The 22,509-nt window shown below is 39.2% G+C and overlaps 3 protein-coding genes across 5 annotated transcripts in view; 2 read left to right on the plus strand and 1 right to left on the minus strand.

Annotated features, from left to right (window-relative positions):
* Window positions 1–134: 134 nt before the first annotated feature.
* On the minus strand, window positions 135–1,914 carry LOC122703079. Its single transcript, XM_043917173.1, has 5 exons — window positions 1,889–1,914; window positions 1,567–1,790; window positions 1,285–1,502; window positions 1,177–1,227; window positions 135–577 (listed from the first exon to the last, which is right to left on the minus strand). The coding sequence occupies exons 1-5, from the start codon at window positions 1,912–1,914 to the stop codon at window positions 479–481; spliced, it is 618 nt and encodes a 205-aa protein (XP_043773108.1). The 3' UTR covers window positions 135–478.
* Window positions 1,549–8,880, plus strand: ZBTB6 (zinc finger and BTB domain containing 6). The gene is made up of 3 exons (XM_043916916.1): window positions 1,549–1,620; window positions 2,833–4,136; window positions 6,221–8,880. The coding sequence occupies exon 2, from the start codon at window positions 2,842–2,844 to the stop codon at window positions 4,114–4,116; it is 1,275 nt and encodes a 424-aa protein (XP_043772851.1). The 5' UTR covers window positions 1,549–1,620; window positions 2,833–2,841; the 3' UTR covers window positions 4,117–4,136; window positions 6,221–8,880.
* A 1,728-nt stretch (window positions 8,881–10,608) lies between these two features.
* Window positions 10,609–22,509, plus strand: part of RC3H2 (ring finger and CCCH-type domains 2) — a 49,521-nt gene continuing 37,620 nt past the window's right edge. For 2 of the 3 annotated variants that reach the window (XM_043916918.1, XM_043916920.1), the window contains exons 1-3: window positions 10,612–10,868; window positions 17,375–17,672; window positions 20,233–20,350. In XM_043916918.1, the coding sequence (XP_043772853.1) occupies window positions 17,442–17,672; window positions 20,233–20,350 (349 nt within the window). In that variant the 5' untranslated portion in view covers window positions 10,612–10,868; window positions 17,375–17,441. Of the gene's footprint in view, window positions 10,869–17,374; window positions 17,673–20,232; window positions 20,351–22,509 lie in introns of all 3 variants that reach the window. The other variant, XM_043916919.1, reaches the window with a different exon arrangement.

Below are 22,509 nucleotides of genomic sequence, written 5' to 3' on the forward strand. Positions count from 1 at the left end.
AAGTAATTCATGGGCAATTCAAGATGGCTTTAGGGATGATGTGATTTATGAACTATGAATGGGATTTTGAAGGATGAGTGGTAGTGTGACTCCATGCACCAGATGCACGGAGAAGCCAAACAATACCAAAATGCTGGGAGTTTGGAACAGAGAAGTTTATTGCAGGGCCATGCAAGGAGGTGGGTGACTCATGTCTTAAAACCCCCAAACTCCCCAAAAGTAAAAATCGCTCAGTCATGTCCCAACATTTTGTGACCGCATGGGCTGTAGCCCACCAAGCGGCTCTGTCCATGGGATTCTCCACGCTAGAATACTGGGGTGGGTTGCCATTCTGTTCTCCAGGGGATCTTTCCAACCCAGGGATTGAACTCAGGTCTTCCATATTACAGGCGGATTCTTTACGAGCTGACCCATCAGGGAAACTCCCCAAAAGCTTTCAGCAAAGCCCTTTTATAGGAAAGGTGAGAGAGGCACGACGTTAGTTGTTGCAAACTTCCTGGTGTCTTTGTTCTGGAGGTCCGGTCATGGTCAGGTATCGATGTTCCTGTAAATCTCCATCAGGTAAATATTCTCTGTTCTGACAACAAAGGGCAAGGTCCCAAGGCACAACGTTCACAATCTGAGGACCAAGTCCTGTCTAGAGAGGCAGATTTCAGTTGTCTGCTCCCTCAGGGCCAGGTCCCCAGACCCCGTCCAGCTCTCATCCCTAAGGCAGCCAGGGACCCAACCCAAATGCCTCTCAGGCTCCTCACCCCACCCCACCCCCAGGTGGGGGGTTTTCGGGGGGGTGGGGGGGAGCATTGCTGTGCACAGACCAATGGCTGAACAACCATTAATGGTCTGGTAACCGTTCCCTGGTAACGGGGGTGGGGGTGGGGGTGAGGGGTAATGGCCCGCAGCAACCTCTGCAGAACCACGCTCTATTACCGTAGAAGGAAATAGTCTCTGTTGGAGGAAAGAGCCAGGTTAAAGGTTTAGATAGATGCCTGGATTTCCCAAGGAACTGAGAAGGGTAGGGCTGTAGGGAGGAAGCCATAGGTTGACAGATGAGGTGGGATCCAGATCCTGACGGGGCATTTATTAAGTAATCTCTAATACTGATTCCGATCGCACCCTCCTCTCTTCCCTACTGCCTAGCGCCGCCACCCTCCCCCCTCCACCCCCGCCACCTTTTACATGATATATGACGGGTAAGCAAAGGATCCGGTCCCTAATAATCCAGGCGGGTCTCCCGCCTGGGAGATCTCCCAGGGATCCAGGAGATCTCCCAGATCTCCCGCCGGGATCCCTGCGCTGGGTACTCCGACAGATGAGCTGTACTACAACTTCACAACCCGTTTGCCATTCGGATGTTGAGAACTCACGGAGCGAACAGGCTCGAGTGCCGAAAGTGGGACAGGAGAGATGGGATTTGAGGGAATTCCGGGGTCTGTCATCCCAGTCGCGGGGGCAGTGAGAAAGGAAGACTGTCTCAGGATGTCCTTCCGGGACGCCCAGAGGGCCTAGGGAGGAACGAAGCTAGTTGACCCCGGATGTGTTTCCTCCCAGGCTGACTCTCCCCCCCACCTTCCGGCCGGAGCCGCTGCTGCCGCGGAAAGCTTGACTCTGGTTTCAGTGTCGGTGAGTGAGTGCGATGGATCCTCGCGGGTGGGGAAGCCTGAGGTGGAAGCAGGGGAGCAGGAGGGTAGCAGCGAGGCGCGGCTGGGGAGTGGCTGAAATGCTGCTGCAGGCACTTGTCCGTTAGGACTTTGGCCCTGGCGGGCTTGGCTCGAGAAGACCTATGTCGCGAACTAGAGAATCATCCAGGCCGGCGTGATCCGAATTCAGTTCAACGGATACTCCTGCAGCTGTCCCTGCTCTGTTCCAGCCACCGTGCTCGCTGCAGGACCTCAAATGAACCAAGCTCCTTTTCATGACGTTCTGGAAACTACTGACTCTGTCGGGAGACGGGAGGAGAAATCTTATTTGATTTGAGCCTTATGCCAAATCACTAGCTGGAAGCGCGAATATAACATGTACAAAGATGTAATTGGGTCTTCTTGTCTGAGCAGTGGTGAAAATCTAAATATCATAGCAGCTTCAGTGTAAGAGATTGAGGAAAAGTACAGCTATAACGTTGGTGAAGGCCAAATAATGAAGGATCTTGTCTTCGCTAAGAAGGTTAGACTGTCCTGGAGATGGAGGAGAATCATGGAACATTTAAAGCAGAAAAGAAAAATAGAAAATTTTTAAAAGTTCTAAAAGGTGTTAATCTGATGGCTTTTAGGAGGGTAGTTTGGAATGTAGGAGACTGGCATTAAGGAGGCTGCAGTGGTCCAGGTATGCAGAAGGAAGGACCTGCTTACCTGGAGGTCCAGGTGATGAGGAGTTAGGAAGTTCGGTGATTATATTAAGGATTCTAATTTGGGAAACTGTTAAGTCCACTTAGTAGTGGCCCCTAACAATGGCCTTGTCTACAAGGCACATAGAGTTTAGCCAAAGAGAAAAACATAAAAACTGTTGAGTACAATTCAATATAATAAAGGCTGTATGTAACATAAACAGTCTGCCATTAAAAATGTTTAATGTACAAATAAAAGTAGAACAAGGAACAAAAAAATGTTGTAACAAAAAAATTTTTTTAATATGCCATAAGATCATAGAGAAATGCATTTTATTTTTCTGGATTTTGAGGTGGTTACCCTAGGGGTTCAGTCTTAGCAAACAGATTAGAATTTGAGTTATCTTCTATCTAATTTAGGTTTAGGATTTGGGGATGATTTATGTTTGGTATCACAATGTAGGAAAACAACTCCGATCCTTACATCCATGTTTATGTCTTATTTTGCTTAGATTGTGACCATGGCTGCTGAATCTGATGTTCTGCACTTCCAGTTTGAACAACAAGGAGATGTAGTCTTGCAGAAAATGAACCTCTTGAGGCAGCAGAATTTATTTTGTGATGTGTCAATTTATATTAATGACACTGAGTTCCAGGGACACAAGGTGATTTTAGCTGCTTGCTCCACCTTTATGAGAGATCAGTTTTTACTCACGCAATCAAAACATGTCAGAATCACCATCTTGCAGAGTGCAGAAGTTGGCAGAAAATTGTTGCTCTCTTGCTACACTGGAGCACTTGAAGTTAAAAGGAAAGAGCTTTTGAAATATTTGACTGCTGCCAGTTACCTTCAGATGGTTCACATTGTGGAAAAGTGCACAGAAGCTTTGTCAAAGTATCTGGAAATTGATCTTTCTATGAAAAATAACAATCAGCATGCTGACCTGTGTCAATCCTCTGATCCAGATGTGAAGAATGAAGATGAAAATTCAGATAAAGACTGTGAGATCATTGAAATTTCAGAAGATAGTCCTGTAAACATAGATTTCCATGTTAAAGAAGAGGAAAGCAACGTTTTACAGTCTACAGTAGAGAGCTTGACAGCAGAGAGAGAGGAAATGAGATCACCAGAGCTGTCTTCAGTAGACATGGCTTTTAAAGACAATGAAATTCGTATCCTCCATGTGGAATCTATCAGTACTGGGGGTGTAGAAAATGGAAAGTTTTCACAGCCCTGTACCTCTTCAAAAGCAAGCATGTATTTCTCAGAAACACAGCATTCACTGATCAATTCTACAGTTGAGAGCAGAGTGGCAGAAGTTCCTGGGAATCAAGATCAAGGCTTATTTTGTGAGAACACTGAAGGAAGTCATGGTCCAGTGAATGAGGTTCAGAATCTAGGGGATGCTTTTTCCCTGAGGCACCAGTGCCCCCGGTGCCCTCGAGGGTTTCTTCACGTTGAGAACTATCTGCGCCACCTTAAGATGCATAAACTGTTCTTGTGCTTACAATGTGGGAAAACATTTACACAAAAGAAAAATCTCAACAGGCACATTCGAGGGCACATGGGCATACGGCCCTTTCAGTGTACTGTGTGCTTGAAGACATTTACTGCGAAAAGCACACTTCAAGACCACTTGAATATACACAGTGGGGATCGGCCATATAAATGCCACTGTTGTGACATGGATTTCAAGCACAAATCTGCCCTCAAAAAGCATTTAACCTCTCTCCATGGCAGAAGCAGTGGTGAAAAACTACCCAGGCATGATCTGGAAAGGCAAAACCTACTGTAACTAGAACCACACCTTGTTATGTAAGCTGTATATCATTCTGTTGGGCAAGTCTTTCTATAGAAATGCAGCATTTGTAATATTGCATTTCCACCCCCATCTTTAGATCTTATTTTTGGTCTACCTACACATGTTATTCTTTCTGAACTTGTACTACCAGTTCCAAAGTGTGGGAGACATGATAAAGCTGATAGGATGCTGTCTTGTCTCATGCATTATATATGAGTCTCAGTGGTTTATCTCAAGAGTTCCTCTTAAATATTCTTGATTCTATTGACAGAGGATTCAGCAGTATTTCCAGATTCTGATTTCAAATCCCTAGATAATGGATATAGGTGTACAATCCAAGCATACCATAACTTTAATAAATTAGGATAATGAGAAGAGGAAAAAAAAATTTAAAGCATACTATTATTCATTATTAGTCATTTTAACAACAGGTAGGACTAGTGAATTTTTTTTTAATGAACTGTATTGGAAATTCTAAACTAAACACCATGATACCTGTTGTTTTAAACTGTAAAGGAACACCATTCAGATTCACTTGGAAGTAGCAGAATTTCCTTATACATAAAGCTAATATTCTTTACAATAGTATTTCCATGAGTTGTTAGTATATATATTTTAGAATGATTAATTAGGCCCAGGTTTCTTGATTTTATTTAATATGGTGACATTTAATAACTTTGTGGCCAGTAAAATTATATCAATGGCATGAAGCTCTAAGGTATTTGCTATGTTTTCTTTTTGAAATTTATTTTGTTAGTTAACATACAGTAAGACTGACTTGTTTTTGGTGTACAGTTCTGTGAATGTACAGAGTTATGTACAGAGTTATATATGTACAGAGTTATGCAGCCACCACTGCAATCAGGATGCAGAACATTCCATCACCCTCCAGCACTTCTGTATGCTTCAGCTTTGTAGTCAGCTCTTCCTCCTAGCACTAAACCCAGGCGCCAATTCTCCATTTTTATAATTTTGCCTTTTCTGAAATACCATGAATGGAATCTTATAGTATGTTCCCATTTGAGATGTTGTTTTCAGTCAGTTTAATGCCTTTGATATTTATCCATGTTGCTGTGTGTATCAGTAGTTCATTCCCTTTTTTTTTTTATGTTGAATTGGCAGCATATATTAGTTTTCTTACTATCACTAGATGAACGGTTTAAATATGAGTAACTCCAATACTTTGGCCACCTGATGTGAAGAGCTAATTCATTGGAAAAGACCCTAATGCTGGGAAAGATTGAGGGCGGGAGGAGAAGGGGACGACAGAATGAGATGGTTGGCTGGCATCACCGACTCAATGGACATGAGTTTGGGTGGACTCCAGGAGATGGTGATGGACAAGGAGGCTTGGTGTGCTGCGGTTCTTGGGGTCGCAAAGAGTTGGACACGGCTGAGCAACTGAACTGAACTAAAGCTATTAGTGTTCTTTTTTTTTTTCTTAGTTAATTTATTTAGGCTGCACCTGGTGTTATTTGGAGCACATGGGACCTTCTAGTTGTGGCATGTGGAGTGTTGGTTGTGGCATGCAGAATCCTCAGTTATAGTGTGTGGACTTTCTCGCCAAGATGTCCAGGTTGGCCTTTTTCTTTCATGCCGGACTAGGCCCCGATAGTAGGACTTGACGCCTTCTTCTTGGGGGCTTTGAGCAGCAAGTCCTGGCTGCTGTTAACTATTGCTGGGGTTTCTCAGGGCCATCCTGCAAGCCTTTTGAGTTACAAATGTCCTTGAGGTCCTTGTGGCCAGCAGAGCCCCTTTGTGCAGCTTGTTCAGCTGAAGAGACCATGGGGAGGAGGGAGCTGAGATTCTACACTTCATGGCCTTCCTGTCATCCTGTACCTCGTGAAACTGTAAGCCTGGAAGGCTCTTCATGTAGTGCTGGCAGCCAGCGTTTCTGGGGGCGTCTCCACACTGCCAGCCTGTCTGCCATGAGGAACCTGGCATCTAGGACCCTGCACAAGTCGGGTCATGAAGGGAAAGGTCCTCTCAGCCTCGTCTGGTCCTGTTCAGCTCTCAAGGGTTCCAGGTTTAGTCTTAGCTGATCCCTATCATGTTGCCTTTCTTCTAACTGCTTTTTTGCATTTTCCACTTCTCATAGGAGACTTCTCTGCCAGAGCCACCATTCTCTGAGATAAAGCTGAAGCCTCTTTTTAGATTCTGAAAAAAGTTTGTCAACAGTTCTGACACACATTTGTTACGTTCCTTATTCATTTTTTTCTCTCTGCCTTGCCTTGGAGAGCACGGCCACCTTCTGACCAACTCAGCCTCCCCCTTGGGGAGCATCTCTGCTATCTGCAGGGTCTGCTGCAGCTTCTGCTCTGCCAGCTCCAGGAGTTCCTGCAACTGGTGGTTTTCAGCCTCAATTTCACGAACACTTCGTTGCAGTTTCATGTTCACTTCCTTAGATTTGATGAGGTCTTCTCTGGCTGTGTACAGATCTGTCATGTGAGTTGAGAGGACTGCCAGGCGCTCCCTCATCTGGCTCTTCTCTCTTGACTACTTATCTCTGATTTCCTGGAGTTCCATCAATATAGTGGGGTCTTCCTCATGAGAACCATCAGAAGATCTCCACAGAGATCAGGTTCCTGGAGGTCTCTGCCATCACATCCGTGTACAAGGCCCTCTAAGCAGAGTTCAGGCATTCCCTCTCCTGAGGGAATTCAGTGGCCATGTCCTCAAAGGTCAACTGTTCCTGAGAAAAAGCCATTCCAGATTCCAGTTCTTTCCTTTTCCGTAGGCCACGTGAGTCCTTGGAAATTTATCTTGAAAGTTTGAAAGATGTTTATTGCTTAGAATCACCATTCCCCTTCCTGTGCCACAACCACACGCACATGGATGACCTCACTGTGTGGAATAGACAGTCCTCTGCTGCTCACAGTCACAGGAGGGATTCAGCACAGCAAACTCCCACACAGAGGCCAACAGGTAAGGTTTCCGACACATCCCTTCAGGTCAGGCTTGCCCGGGAGTTCCCTGGTGGCCTAGTGAGTGGTTAGGATTCTGTGCTCTCACTGTCATGGCCTAGGTTCAATTCCTGGTGAGGGAGCTGAGGTTCCGCCAGCCAAGAAACTTTCCAATATATAAGAAGAGGAGAATAAGGCACTCAGGCTTGGAGTAAACCAGTAATGGCAACGTCTGGATTTGCTTGAGGCGGAGGACCAGGTGCTGGGATTTGAGGTCTCTGGAGGGTTCCACATGAACCCGAAGTGTAGTGGGGTACCATGCAGCACAAATTTACATTAGAAGCCCTCCTTGAGAGTTTTATTGCATATTTTCAGAAATGTGCCAAAAGCAAAACCAGGATGTGTGGTTATTTTACCGAGAGTAATATTAAGGTTGTGTTAATGAGCCATGGCTTTCTAACATCCCTATCTGCATGTAATACAAAACGTTTTGTTGGTATAACAAGATTTAAACATACTGCAGGGCACATCATATTTTCTAAAACACAGGAACTACTTTTAGTAAAGAAGCCTGACTAGATACATCTTATTTCAAGATGTTCTGTGCCTCCTCCACTCACCTCAGCTTTATTTAGAATTTCTGTTTAGTTTCTGTGGAAGCCCTTTCACATTTTAAATTGTAATATACTTTGTACCATTTAATGTATTTTGTGATGAATCACATGTTGATTGTATAAGTGTTAAATATCCTTTTTGTGATACTTTGTGAAAAATAAATTCTTTATAGATTTTTAACTCTGGGAGAGATTTTAAATAATCCAGCTCTCATATTGGATAAGAAAAACAACTTTATAACACCCAGGTCACTAGTTAGTGACATTGGGTAGGTCATCTCTCCTTGAGCTTTTCATAAGTTTATATGTAAAATGACAACTTCGATTTTGACAAAGTAAGATCATTTCCAGGTCTAAAATTCTTTGATTTTATAGGTAAATCTCCCTGAATTTCTAAGGACAGAGAAGAGGGAAAAGCCAGGGAGGAGAGTTTTGTGTCTTTATGAATGTTGCTACTTGAGTACTCCATTGGAGGCAGAATTTTTCTGAATTAAACATTTTCTTCCACTGGAGAATTTGATAGCACAGTGTTCGGTTTTCTTTCCCATTTGACCTATGATTGGCCATTTTTAGGCATGAGAACATTTTCCTTTCAGAAACAGTTTATGATTAAAGTACTCTTATTTTTGCTTCCTAGAATGAAGTTTTGTGGGGGAGGGATGGAGATGGGAGGGAGAGTAAAAGAATAGAAATAAACTTTTTTTTTTTTTAGAAATTGATATCTATCTTTGATGTTTGAAAAAAATTATGATTGTACTATGTTTTTGCTTTATGTGTGCCTTGTAAACTTCTTGTGAAATTTTTTGTAAGCTCTTTGAGACTTGCTTGTGGGGCAGGGCTGTTTTGTGAAAGTGATGGTTGTTATTTATTATTATTTATTCCTGTTCACTAGCACAGAGTGATCTCAGGTCATTCCTGGGGGAGTGTCTGTCTGCATGATGTATCTAAACAATTTCAGGAAAATGAAATCGTTTTTTAAAATGCAAAGTAAAGTTTGGCAAAGTAAAATGTTGAATTTATTCATTGAAAACATTCACTTTTAGTTCTTTGTGGTTGCTGGTATGATGGGAAAAGTATGCAGTATGTTTTGGTTCAGCTTCTTCATTTACTGGATTTATGTATAAAAGATCTCAGAGAGACAACTGTTAGTTTGGTGTAAAAGAAAATCCTTGCCCTTTTCCCCTGGATGTAACTATTCTATATGTTTACATAAGAAATAATAAACTGGAAATGGGAATGGGGAGATTTGTCTTTTGTCTAATCTGTGATTTTTTTTAAAGAAGGAAACTATTTTTCTTGGCTATTCATTTAATCATTCAACAAATACTTAGTCCTTACAATGTATACCTGTATTAGAAGTTAGATATACAGACAAAATCCCTACTCATAAAACTTACATTGTATTGGAGATTCAGTTCAGTTGCTCAGTCATGTCTGACTCTTTGGGACCCCATGAAGCACAGCACGCCAGGCCTCCCTGTCCATCACCAACTCTCGGAGTCCACCCAAACCCATGTCCATTGAGTTGGTGATGCCATCCAACCATCTCATCCTCTGTCATCCCCTTCTCCTCCTAGCCTCAATCTTCCCCAGCATCAGGGTCTTTTCCAATGAGTCAGCTCTTTGCATCAGGTGGGTAAAGTATTGAAGACAGACAGTAAACAATTAAAACCAATGTACTGTGTCAGATTTTAAAAATGGAATTGAAGAAAGTAAAGCAGGTGTAGGTGGTGCTAGGGAAGGAGAATTGGGATTGAATTGCTAAATGTGATCAGATCACCTGTGAAAAATCTCACCACATTATCACATACCACTGACCATTGGCATGAAAAAAAAATATATATATATATGCATATATACATCTCTAGTTGAATGGAAAAGAGTGAACCAAATGAATGATTGTTGGGAACCTTTCTCTTGGTTTCGCATATATTTCATAAAGAGAATGAAAGGGATAAAAATGCATGTAAGAAAATCTTTGATGTGGCCAATATTTTTGGAAAACTGATGGTTTTTTGTCATCTGGGCAATAATCATGTATATTTAAACTCATTATAAACTCCTTTTCCATATGTCTTCTAATTTGTGGGGATTTACTTCCATAAACATTTTTGTTCGACGTCTGGTTTTACATTGTAAAGTGCCTTGAGTTTAATTAAAATTCACGGCCATTTTCTTAATTTGTGTTTTTCAGTTTCTCAACAGTAAGAGTACACTGTATCTGCCTTTTAGGAATATTTTGATGAGCTCATGAAACAAAATAGATTAAAATTTTTATTACCTAACTCAGGACCTGCCACATGGTATTAATGCCACAGGTTCATTAATGTTATTTCCCTGATCTCTATTCCCAGCCTGCTTCTTCATCTATAAAAATAATAAATTCTACCTTACAGTTTACCATGAACAAATCCTTCAATAAATATTTGAGATAGTAATGCCAGAATCTGATTGAATTTTGACTTCTGCCAGCTTCTGAAGGATTCAGAATTCTCTGTTTAAAAAAAGAGATAAGGTGTTATGCTAGGCAAACGAATGCTTGTTTTTATTTTTTAAATAGGGAGCTTGCTTGACACTTCGATGCAGGGCCTGGGGGATTCGGTCAGCATTTGATTATGGGAGAGTGAGTACAATATAATATAGATGCATCAGATTATGCTCAATCCATACCACACCTTCCACAAGGTGAGTCAGACTCTGGCTCAAAGCAGAGTCTAGAGGCTCGCTCGAGGCGCATCTGAATGTTCAGGGAGTTTCCCATCAACCCCTTCGACTTGCCAGGTCTCCTAACAACACCTCCCACAGTCCTCCAGGGTTCCCTCGTCACGTGATAGGGGTGGTTCAGTCGAAGAGAGGAAAGCGGATGCGCAGTCCAGGTGGCGGGGGTTGCTACTCTTCTCTTCCACCTCCCAAAGTCCCGGTCATGCGTGATCTCGCGTGAGGTGGGCAGTATCTTCTCGCGAGAGCTAGGTCGGGATCCCTCCAGGTCCGCCTCCGTGGTGAGGAGGGGGAGGAGAAGAAGGAGGCGGAGGCGGAGGGAGGAGGAGGAGGCCCCGTCGCGGCCTCCGCCGCCGCCAACGGGGCTGTCCCTGTAGCTCCCGATGGAGTTTGAGGCCGTGAAGCCGCCGCCGAGCTCTGCCCCGGCGAGACGAGGCGCCTCCGTCGCCGAGCCGCGCTGTCGCGGGGCTCCCGGGAGCGGCCCTTAGCGACCCCGCCCGGGCCCCCTCAGGTAGGGCGGGGGCGGGCACGATGCGGCTCGGGCCCCAGCCTGGGTCCTCGGTCCCCGGCGGTCGGGCGGGAGACTGGTCTCAACCCGTGGCCTCTGTGTTGTTGTCTCCGGTGCTCCGAGGGTTGGGAACTGAGGGCCGCACCTGACACCCGGACGGGGCCCGGAGTCCCGGGCCGGAGGAGGCCCCTCGCCCCGGTAGGGCTTTTCAGTACCGAGCGCCTGGCGCAAATGGCCACCTCCCTTCGACACCAGCTGGGGGGACGCTTCAGCCCCTAAAGAACCCATCCAAGCAAAGGGCAGGCTTCCCTCCCTTTTCTACACCAGTTAGTAAGAGTGCGGTTGAAGGGGGGTCCTCTAAACCAAGTCCTCTCCTAGCTTTTCGGCTCTCTGCCCTGCGGCTTCCCGAGATGCAGGGATGGTGGAAGCGACTGAGTGTTAAATAGGGACCCCGGCCAAACAATGCCCTGGGAGGGCTTAACCTCCTGGGAGGGAGAGGGCCGGACCTGAGTGGTTGCAGAGTGGTGGTGACGGAGCAATGGCATGAAACAGCCAGAGAATTCTGCTATGGTTTTCTTCTTTCCCTCTTTGATTTTTCCTTCTTGGGGGAGCCTCTTAAGGAGACTCTTCCACCATCTTAGAAGAATGGTAGAAAGCATCTTTGTTTCTCAGAAGCAGCTCTACTTTTCTCTGTTCTCAGCTTTCAGGAAGGGAGAAGATGGGGGTAGGTAGCTGTCATTTCCATCCTTGGAACCACAGAACAGTTTACGATACCGGCAGACAGAACCTTGACATCAAAATAGTCTCAAGTAATCACTGACATAAAGTAGATCTCGTTTCATGATTCCTACCCTTCTTTTTTTTTTTAAATAACCACCTAGGTTCCCTTTTAATTCCTACTTTCCCCTTAGCTAGGCCCCTTTTTAATTCCTATTCTCCTCCCGCTAGCTGCGATTAGAATGACTTTGTATCCCAAATAAAGTGTTTAAGTAATCTTTTTTCAGCTTTTGTATTTGTCAAACTTTTAAGTTCCGGTAGGAACTTTTGATTAACCTGAGAAAGTTAATGTTGCTACACTAAATTGATACACTCAAAAGCAGAGAAAGAAATATTTTAGTTCGCTTTTGTGCAGCCTGTTTATAGTTAAGCATACAAAATTTAGTTGTGGGTTCTTGAAACAGTAAGACGAGTTCATGGATTTTTTCAAATCTGTCGAAAGAGCTACACCACTGTTCTAGCATAACATCCTTTTCTTATGTTGTTTACTTCCACATTCAGTTCTTGAAGAAGTCGATGCCATTACATCCTGTCAAAGACCATCTTTCAGTATTGCTGTTTTTGTTGATTTGGAAATTGATGTTTTCCAAATTTTGAGAGTTTGAAAAATAGCTGGAAGGATAAAACGTTAAACATATATTTTAGACATGTTTAGAAAAAGCAGATGTTATAATTCAAATTGGCACCTATTTGAGAATTTAATTGCAGTCATGTTCATTAGTGGATTCTTTGAGTTATTCTTGATCTGTTATTACTGTTGGGTTAACCTGACATGTAAAACTTATGTCCTTTGTTCATATGTTTTAATTATTTCACTTTGTGCTTTTGTAATTTGCTGTGTATTCCAGTTTGAGAAAGTAAAAAAAAAAAAAATTGTTTTGGGAGGGAAAGCATTTTTGTTTCCCCAGAATTTTATATTCAGGAATACAACTTCCACATTATATGCAATATCAAAGAAGGCTAAATAAACTTACAATCAGATCTCATTATAATAAGTACTTTTTTATTGTTTTGTTTGAAATAGATTAAAATTTCATTTTCTGTTGATGGGAAAATGGAAGCATGTAGTAAAATAAAGCTAGCTGAAAATTTAAAATAATGTTGTAAACCTAGCCTCAAATGTTAAGTAACATCTTTATGATCCTCAAGTTTTTTAGTTTTATGAAAACCTTCATAAGTGTAGATATCGCTTTAACCTCACATTTTTGATAAAAGTTAGTTTTGATTATTACTTTGTAATTGTAAGTACTCTAGAGTTGCACTGTCCAATGCTAGCCAATAGCTACATGTGGCACTTGAACACTTGAAATGTGGCTGGTGTGAATTGAGATGTGCCATAAATGTAAAATACATGTTAGGTTTTGAGACTTGGTCCAAAAAAATAAAAATAATTTATAATTTCTTACATTGACTACATGTTGAAATGGTATTTTGGATAAATTGGGTTAAATAAATTATCATTAAAATTAATTTCATGTGTTTTCCCCTGCCTTATTGTGACTACTAGATATTTTAAGTTACTTGTGACTCACATTGTATTTCTACTGGACAGTGCTGCTCTAGAGTATCCCTACTTTTCCAAGAAATAAATCATCTGAATAGAAGTAGACATATGAAAGTCAAAAATTTCCTGCTAGATTATCTTCTTATAATCAGAATAACCAAAAGGCTAAAGACTTTGATGATGTGACGGATGGAGTTATCCAGTGGTCATTGTTTAATAGGCATAAGTGAGTAAGTTCTGTCTCAAGAAAGTATTTTTCAAGTTGTCATGACTAAAGTAGTAAAACTTTATTGGTTATATTAATTAAAATAGAAAATTATCCCTTTACTATTCTAATAGAAGGCATTGAAAGTGAAATGTCATACTGATTAAAAAACTGAGTTCAACAACAGTGGATTTTAGAAATAAAACTTGGGTCATGTCTTTTCTAACATACACTAAAGCACATATAATAGCAGTCTTTAAAATGGTAATTCATTTCCTTTTTTCCAGTCCTTTTCGTATGTTTGAATGCTGAGTTTTAGATCTTAGAGATTATTTTCATTGGTTTTGTTAGTTTTATAAAGTAAGATCTAAATTGTACCTATGATGCTTTAAATAAAATTTTTTAAGTCCAGAACTACTGTTCTTAAGGTTTCTGAATTGAGAAGTGCTGTTACAGTCCATTAAAGTAGCTTAAGTTTCTCACATGGGTGAACTAAAATGAAAACAATGAATGTTTTAATTAACAAACCTGAGCCCTAATGTTTACATCTTCATAAAGAGAAATGTAAAATGCTTTATTTTTCTATTGTACAGTAGTAAATGAGGCATAAACCTTAACCTGGTATTTTAAAATCGAGTTTCATAGTCCTGGACTACTTGCATAATGTCATGGTAGACTAGTAACAGAAAATGAAAGTACTTAGCTGATAAGCAGTTTGCTTTTACTAAAGCAATTTCTAATTTGCATCATATAAGAGATGTCTATTACTCTTCCTTTTTAATGAGTTTGTATTCATAGCAAGGAACTTATAGCGTGAAAACTTACTTGAGTAAAAATCTGTTTAAGGTCTCTCTTAGTGTTTCTCACTCTTAGGCTTTATCTTGTTGTTGTTCTTCAGTTTTAGTAACTGAAATTACTTAATACAAATAGTTTAATTTGAATTTAACTTGTTTTTCTTAAGTAGTTCCTTTATATATCTAGAGATATGGGCTTTTAAAGCTATTTTATCTCAATTTGAGGTGTTTGGGCAGTATCTTTAGGCTGGATACTTACTTCACTATTACATATAAATATTATTAGAAATTTAAATTTCCGCAGATTCAAATAAATTGCTATGTATATCTTAGCTTGTCATGATTCATTTACATACTTTTAAAAAATAAATGATAAAAACAGGCTCTCTATCATTTTTGATAATTATAAAAATATTTTCTAGGTAGACATTTACTAAGTGCTTTTGAAAGGAATGAGAAGTCAATTTTGTCATCACTAAACATTTTAGTGTTTTAGACAAAATTTTGTCTATTGTAATCAAAGCATCTAAAATGTATTTAACAGTGGTACTAAGGAAAAACATTTTAAAAGGTCAAATCATTTCTTATAAGGAAAGTTCAGTTTTAATTTTTCTGTCAGAAAGTTAGAATCTGACAATAACAGAAGGAGAATTTGGCATATTTTTTTCTTTTTCTTTCAAAGATATTAGTTTGATTTCTACTAGAAATTGAATTTCTCAGTATTAATTATATGAAAACATCTGGTGTTCTTAAACCTAGTAACACATATGGGATATTATAAAACTATAAAGTGTATTCTGGAATAATTTGAAACACTTCAAAATTAGGTGAAAATATGCAAGATAGCATCTTTATGTTCAGTTCAAACTTAAAGGCTTTTCATCCCCCACTGATTAACTTTAATGTAAAGCATTTCGGGATAATCTTGGAAAACTAAATAAGGAAAGAGTATTTGCTGCTAGTTTCCTATTACCCAGTGGCCCATGATACCCTAACCCATAGAATTAGCATTTCCAAACAGGTGGCCATTATGAAAAAAATAGATGCAGTGTCTTGCTTTGATAAACATTTTATCAGTTCAAGTTATTAGCTAGATTAGGACTCTCAGTACTAGATTTAACATAAAATTCATTGTTCCTTACAGGCCTTTTCCTTGTACAATTCCACAGTCCAGAACACTGAACATTAAAAACGTTGAATAGTTTCAAGGTGTGATGTGTTCACCTGCTTAGTCCTCATCTCTAAAGTTAAAAGCAAACTGTTTTTAAGGTTGATGACATTCATAGATGTGGAAATGTGAGAGTGTAATGTGTAAAATAAAGTAAATGTAACTTGCACGATTTGGCTTGTTTGAAAATAAAGTTATTAGATACTTTACATTGGGGCTGTTTGAGGAAAAGTTTGTGTAGGGTGCTTTTTACTCAACAACTTCAGTCTTTCATTTTTACCAAGATACATTTTAAAACCTTAGTTTTTGTGAACATAAAAGGCACAATAAAGGTTAATAGAATACTTCATTTGGGTGTGGGGTTGTTTGAGAATCAGTTACATACTTTTCTATCCTGAATCTTACTACATTTTTAAGCATATAATTTCTGTGGTACTCATATATTTGTATTGGTAAACATTCTTATGAAATAAAAGTATTGGCTGTTTAATTGCCCTAAATACCTAGATTTCTTGTTCACCAGAGAGCCTCTGTTAGACTTACGTAAGTTTTGAATTGGAAGATGCAGAAAATTGGTGAATGTAGTGTTCAAGTTAGATATCTAAAGATTTTAAATTACATGTTTTAATACTGAATATTTTAGTTTATTAAAAATTATAGAGCATTTTAATCTTAGAAATAAGAAAAGAATCACTGTCATTTTTTCCCCATGTACCTTTTAATCATATGCATATATAAAGATAGAAATTTATGCAGTTGACCCTTGAATAATGTTGGGATTAATCCGCATATAAATTATATTTGTCCGTCCTATCCGTGGTTCCTCTGCATCTGTGGATTTAGTCAATGACGTACTATGTAGTACTGAGTATTTACTGTTGAAAGATACCTATGTGTAAGTGGACCTGGGTAGTTCAAGCCTGTGTTGTTCAAGGGTCAACTGTATTTTGCTGTTTTTCTATTTAGAATTATAAGATAAGAATATTATTTTATTCTTCTACATCTTGCTCCTTGGACCTGATTGTTTTTGGTTTTGTGTGTGTGTGTGTGTGTGTATCACTGAATGGTATGTTTTGTCAAAAATATTACAGGGAACTACATTCAATTCACCAGGCTTCCCTGGTGGTTCATAGATGGGAAAGCCTCTGCCTGCAATGCGGGAGACCCGGGTTTGATCCCTGGGTTGGGAAGATCCCCTGGAGAAGGAAATGGCAACCCACTCCAGTATTCTTGCCTGAAAAATTCTATGGACGACAGAGCCTGCTAGGCTACAGTCCATGAGGTAGCAAAGAGTCGGACACAACTGAGCCACTTCACTTCACTTTCAAGATTTGTCATTTCTTCTTTTCTTTCCTATTTTTTTTTTTTTATAACTTTGGTACTATTATTTTAAGGTTAGCATTATTCTTTCATTTGTGGATAACAACTCTGTCATTACAGTTTTCTTTCATACTTTTTTTAGTGCCTTAGCCTCATAGTGACGTCCTTACCAGAGAGTTCCTCTTTTGTGAAGCTGCCAACTTGAATCCTCCACTGATTTGGTCATTCAGGTGGCAAAGCTGTTCCTTCACTCCTGACTCATTATGATTTTGTTTGGATCAATACTTCCAAAGTTCACTAACTCTTGTATCATAATACATTTGGTGGTAGTAGATATCCAAGGGAAACACTTAAAAAAATTAATTCTAAAAATGAAATTTTAAAAATTCTAAAAAATTGTAAAATTTCATATTTACAAAATGAAATTATAAAAATGAAATTGTATTAATAGTTAATCTGCTTATTTGATGTGGTCATTAAGAAAAATACATGGAAGCTTTAATGAGCAGCTGACATAAATATGTTTAGTTGAAAGGAACACTGTTAGGATATTGTTTCTAGCCACAGAATTTTCAGAAATTTAATTAATCCAGCAAATAGATGTAAAGAAAAGATGTGAAAAGTGTATAGAATTATTCAGAAGTGTTTTACATTTTGAAGCTTGATGGTTGACTTAAGCAGTTAACCCTTGAAAGGTGAATGATGAATATGTGGTTAATTCTTACTTTTGTCCATTTCCAGCTTACAAAACACTACACAGCAAAATAATGATCTGCTAGACTGCTAACCCGAGCATCCAGCTTCCACAATGCCTGTGCAGGCAGCTCAATGGACAGAATTTCTGTCCTGTCCAATCTGCTATAATGAATTTGATGAGAACGTGCACAAACCCATCAGTTTAGGTTGTTCACACACTGTTTGCAAGACCTGCTTGAATAAACTTCACCGAAAAGCTTGTCCTTTTGACCAGACTGCCATCAACACAGACATTGATGTGCTTCCTGTCAACTTCGCACTTCTCCAGTTAGTTGGAGCCCAGGTAACCTTTCAAGATTTTACTTATGTGGTATAAGTAATAATAGAACTTTGTTCATTAGGGGATACAAAGTATGATTAGGGATATTCAAGGCATAAAAAATACTCCTCATACCTGATTTGCATTATTCCGCAAATGATTTTCTTTAGATAATGTCATAAATCTTTATGCAAAACTAGAAATTCCATTTAGTTATATACGTCTTTGTATTCACTACTGTCGTCAAAACATGTTTTTAAGTGATTTTGGTGGGTAAGAAACATTTTTGTATAAGCATGTATAAATAGATAATCATCAGGTGATATGAAAAGAAATATAATCAAAGCTTTAGCTGGAGATCGACCATCTAGATAGAACCCTTAAGTGGAGGTTTTTTGGTTTTCCTTAAAACTTCGCCTGACTTTTAGGATGATATTATAATAAGAAAATAGATCTATATAGGTATATATACATATATAAGATGTATATATAGAAAACTAATTTCTAGAGTGTCTAACAAATTCTGCAGTTTCTGCTTTTGTGCATATGCTATAAAAATAACATTTCTTATTTATCATTTTACTGAATCAGCAAGACCCTAGATTTATAAAAATTTCTATTTAATAAGGGCCTTCTTCGTTTTAGGTATGCTGGTAAACAGTCCACATCTATTATCTTGTCATAGCTCTTCAGGTAGTTATCCCCATTTTACAGGTGAGGAGGAAGATGAAATTCTGTACATCATGTACTACATATTTTAATACTACAATTTTAGTACTACATATGAAAGCAAGAAAGTAAGGATTTTTCTGATTAATCACTTCTTAGAGAATTCAGTGAATTAGAATACTCCATTCTTTTAGTGTCTTGATATTTGAGGTTTTTCTTTTAAAGCAATTTCTTTTCACTGTTCATAATCCAGTTAAGACTTTGTGAAATCAAGACAAATACATATTCAACAATGTGTCATAATTTAATTAGCAGTTTTTTCCTTAAGGGTGCATAAAATAATGGTGCCTCTTGCAGGCAGTGGCGTCTTAGATCCAATAAAATACCACAGATTATTTGTAATAATACTAAGCTATCATTTATTTAGCATCTGCTATAGATCAGGTGGAACTTCCCTGATAAAGGATCCACCTGCAATTCAGGAGATCCGGCTCAATTCCTGGGTTGGGAAGTTCCCCTGGAGAAGGGATAGGCTACCCACTCCAGTATTCTTGGGCTTCCTTGGTGGCTCAGTTGGTATCCGCCTGCAGTGTGGGAGACCTGGGTTCAGTCCCTGGGTTGTGAAGATCCCCTGGAGGAGGGCATGGCAACCCACTCCAGTATTCTTGTCTGGAGGATCCCCATAGACAGAGGAGCCTGGCGGGCTATAGTGCATGGGGTTGCAAAGAGTTGGACATGAGTGAGCGACTAAGCACACAGCACGTAGGTCAGACATTGTGTTTTTCTTTTACTTAAAAATGTTCTTTCAGTTGGTCCTTAAATAATTTTGCAGATCTTTACGTGACTTCCATTACCTTTTCACCCTCAGCTCCTGCACTGTCCTCAGTCTTTCTGCTTAAGCCACTCTGGCCTGCTAACCAGTTGTCACATACACCATACATATTCTCACCTGAGGGCTTTTGCAGTGAGTGCTATTTTGCCTAAGATACTCATTTCTTTTTCAGATGTCATGATTCACAGGAAACCTATCCTGACCACCCTTGTTCAAATTGTAGTCCCCCTCCAACACTCTCAAATCCCCCTTATCTTTGCTGTATAATTTTTACTGATCATCTTCTGTCATGCTATTTAATTATTTTTATTTATCAGCCATGTATTCTCTTTACTGGAATGTAAGCTATGGCAAGAAATGTTTTGCCTGTTTTGCTCACTGATAGGTACCTAGTGCCTAGAACTGCTTGGCACGTGGTAAGCACTCCATGAATATAAATACTTGTTGGATTAAACTGAGTTTTCATAATGGCACTATGAGATAGGGATTTTCATCTTCATATTGCAGGTAAAGAAACCATGACTTGGAACAGTTAAATAATTTATTAAAGATCACTTGTAGAAATTGCAGAGCTGCCCAGAATTTTACCCAAGCTTTGACCTTGCATTGAGAACAAGGTGGGACAGATCATGAAAAATATAGTAAGTAAGTTATATAGGAAGAAGGTGTTAAAGGGGGGAAAGTTCTCCCTTTTTTCCTACTTTTTATTTTGATATGCCTTTTTTTTTTTTAATTGCAAGAGCAGTACACAGAGAACCTGTATGACTTTCTATAGCCTTTCCTAATGTTAGCACTTTTCTGAGTTATAGCATTGTTATCCCCAAGGAATAACATGGATACAGTACAATTAGTTACTGCCTATTTTTCCCTCTCAGTAATTCACCGAATCCATGCTGTTAAGTATGATATCCTTGGTTCTTAGAAAGCAGTTTGGCTAGGTACTTGGCTTTAATTTTACTTAAACTTGTTTGATGTATTGTGTCTGTATTAGAAGTTTATACTCACCAAGATTATCATCAAATGTAAAGTTAACAATTGCATGAATTAGATGAATGTATTTTCAGTTTTTTTTTTTGTTTTTAGGTACCAGATCATCAGTCAGTCAAGTTAAGTAATTTAGGTGAGAACAAACACTATGAGGTTGCAAAGAAATGTGTTGAAGATTTGGCGCTCTACTTAAAACCACTAAGTGGAGGTAAAGGTAAGTATTTTTATGGGTGAGTAGGCCAATACATTAACTTTGAAATACTTGATATTGATACCCTATTAAATAATTTTTAGTTTTGAAAAATGAGATTGCTTGGAGAGATCATGGACGTCATTTTGATTGAGAACATTATACTATTTTCTGGAGATAATATTGCTATTAATTTAAGAATTCATCAGATATGTTGAGATTTATACATTTTTTTATATTAAACTAATGGTGCCATAGCAGAATATTAGCTTTAATGAATCCTACTAAGACAATTTCATGTATTTATTCAGTCATTTATTAAAATTTTATGGCGCACTTACAGTGGCTAGGGTCTTCCTGGACCCCATAGTCCGTTGATTAGATGGGCAAAGAAGTGCAGTAAGTGCTGTGACAGAAATGGAATTCTATCACTCCATCTTCAGTAACTGGCAAGTCATAGATAAAATAAAAAGTTGAGTGAATGAATTAATCAAATATTTATTTTGAATGTGCTCTATGTTTTGCACTGTTGGATATTTTGGACATAGTGACTTCCTTGAGAAGTATATCCTATCTACCTCATTCGTTCATGGAACAGATACTTAAAGAGCATGTAGTCAGTACCAGGCACTTACTGAAAACATTTAGTAAAAATGTCTGCCCTTATATAGCACTTATGTTTTGGAAAAAGAAAGTATAATAAACAAGTGTAGTAAAAACATTGTATAGTATGTTATAAATGATATTTGCTGTCGAAAGAAAACAATACAGTTAAATGGTCAGAGATGTCAGAATGAAAAAAAAAATGTCAGAGTGAGGGGAAAAGGGTGGGTTGCAATTTTAAACAAGGTGATTAGTGTAGACCTTGTTAAGATGGTAGCTTCTGAACTTGAGATAAAAGAGATGAAGCGGTTAACCATGTAGTTTCCTGGCAAAAGACTGTTCCAGGCGGAGGAAATAGCAAAGTCCCCAAGACATGCGTATTATCTTCAAAAAACAACAACAGGAAAGTGTGCCTGGAGCAGAATGTGTGAGGGTATGGGGTAGATGAAAGCATTATGGGGTAGAAGAAAAATGGTGAGACCAGATGATGTACAGACTTGCAGCCCTTTTTAAAGCTGAACTTTTACTCCGAGTGAAACTGGGGAATTACTCTAGAGTTTTGAGCAGAGGAGTGACATGATCTGACTAATGGTGAAATGGTCACCCTAGCTGCTCTGTTGAGAATTCAGTGCAGAAGGGCAGAGTTGGGACCAGGGTATTGGATAATAGGCTAATGGGACAGGGTTAGTAGCAGTGGAGGTAGTGGAAAGTAGACAGTCTGGATGATTTTTGAAGGTAGAGTCAGAAGGATTTCCTAAATTACTGGATGTGGGGCACGGGACAGAGAGCTGAGTCAAGTGTAATTCTTGAGTTTTGGGGCCTGAGCACCTGGAAAGAGAAGTTACCATCAACTTAGACAAGGAGTTCTGTAGGTCAGTCAGGTTTAGGTAAGAAGATCAAGAGTTCAGTCTTGGTTATGTTGAATTTGGTTATATCAAGTCTTCACTCTGATGCTATTGAGTAACCGGTGAATGTATGTTAAGGAGTAGGTATAGGAGCTGTAATTTTGGGGAGTCATTAGCGTAAATAGTATTTAAAGCAGTAAGACTGAATGAGATTACATAAGTAGTGAGTATAGAAAACAAGAACTGGGTCCTAGGCCATTTAACATTAAGAAGTCAAGAAAAAAGTTGAGATCAGCAAAGAAGACTGGAAAAGATGAAGGAAGGAAAAAATTAAGAGAAAGCGGTGTTCTGGAAGCCTGATAAAGAATGTTTTTAAAGGAGTTAGGTGTGATCTGTGTTGAGTGCTGTTGAAAGGTCAAATAAGATAAGGATTGAGAATTGACCATTGATGTAGCAAAGTGGAGGTAAGTCTTGTCATGAGGATCGGTTTTGGTCAAGTGATGGTTGCAAAAACTTGATTGCAGTAGGTTTTAAAGATTGTAAAGCAAGGATTTGGAGATAGTGAATATAAGCAACACTAGAGGATTTGCTACAAAATGGAGGAAAGACATGGTGCAGAGGGGTGGTGGTAAAGGGATGAATAAAAAGATTTATTTTTAAGGTGTATAAAATAACAGCATGCTGTTCTTACTGTATGTTGATGCAAATGATCAAGTAGAAAGGGAACAATTGATG

This window comes from Cervus elaphus, chromosome 11 (assembly GCF_910594005.1).
Source record: "Cervus elaphus chromosome 11, mCerEla1.1, whole genome shotgun sequence".
In the NCBI taxonomy this organism is placed as follows: Eukaryota; Metazoa; Chordata; class Mammalia; order Artiodactyla; family Cervidae; genus Cervus; species Cervus elaphus.

Coding starts and splice junctions, on each gene's coding strand:
- LOC122703079 (XM_043917173.1), bottom strand. CDS start 1,914: ATGAAAAGGAGCTTGGTTCATTTGAG. Junction 1,503..1,566: donor GCAGCGGCTCCGGCCGGAAG/GTGGGGGGGAGA, acceptor GTTCCTCCCTAG/GCCCTCTGGGCGTCCCGGAA. Junction 578..1,176: donor GCTTACCCGTCATATATCAT/GTAAAAGGTGGC, acceptor CTTTGTTGTCAG/AACAGAGAATATTTACCTGA.
- ZBTB6 (XM_043916916.1), top strand. CDS start 2,842: ATGGCTGCTGAATCTGATGTTCTGCACTTCCAGTTTGAACAACAAGGA.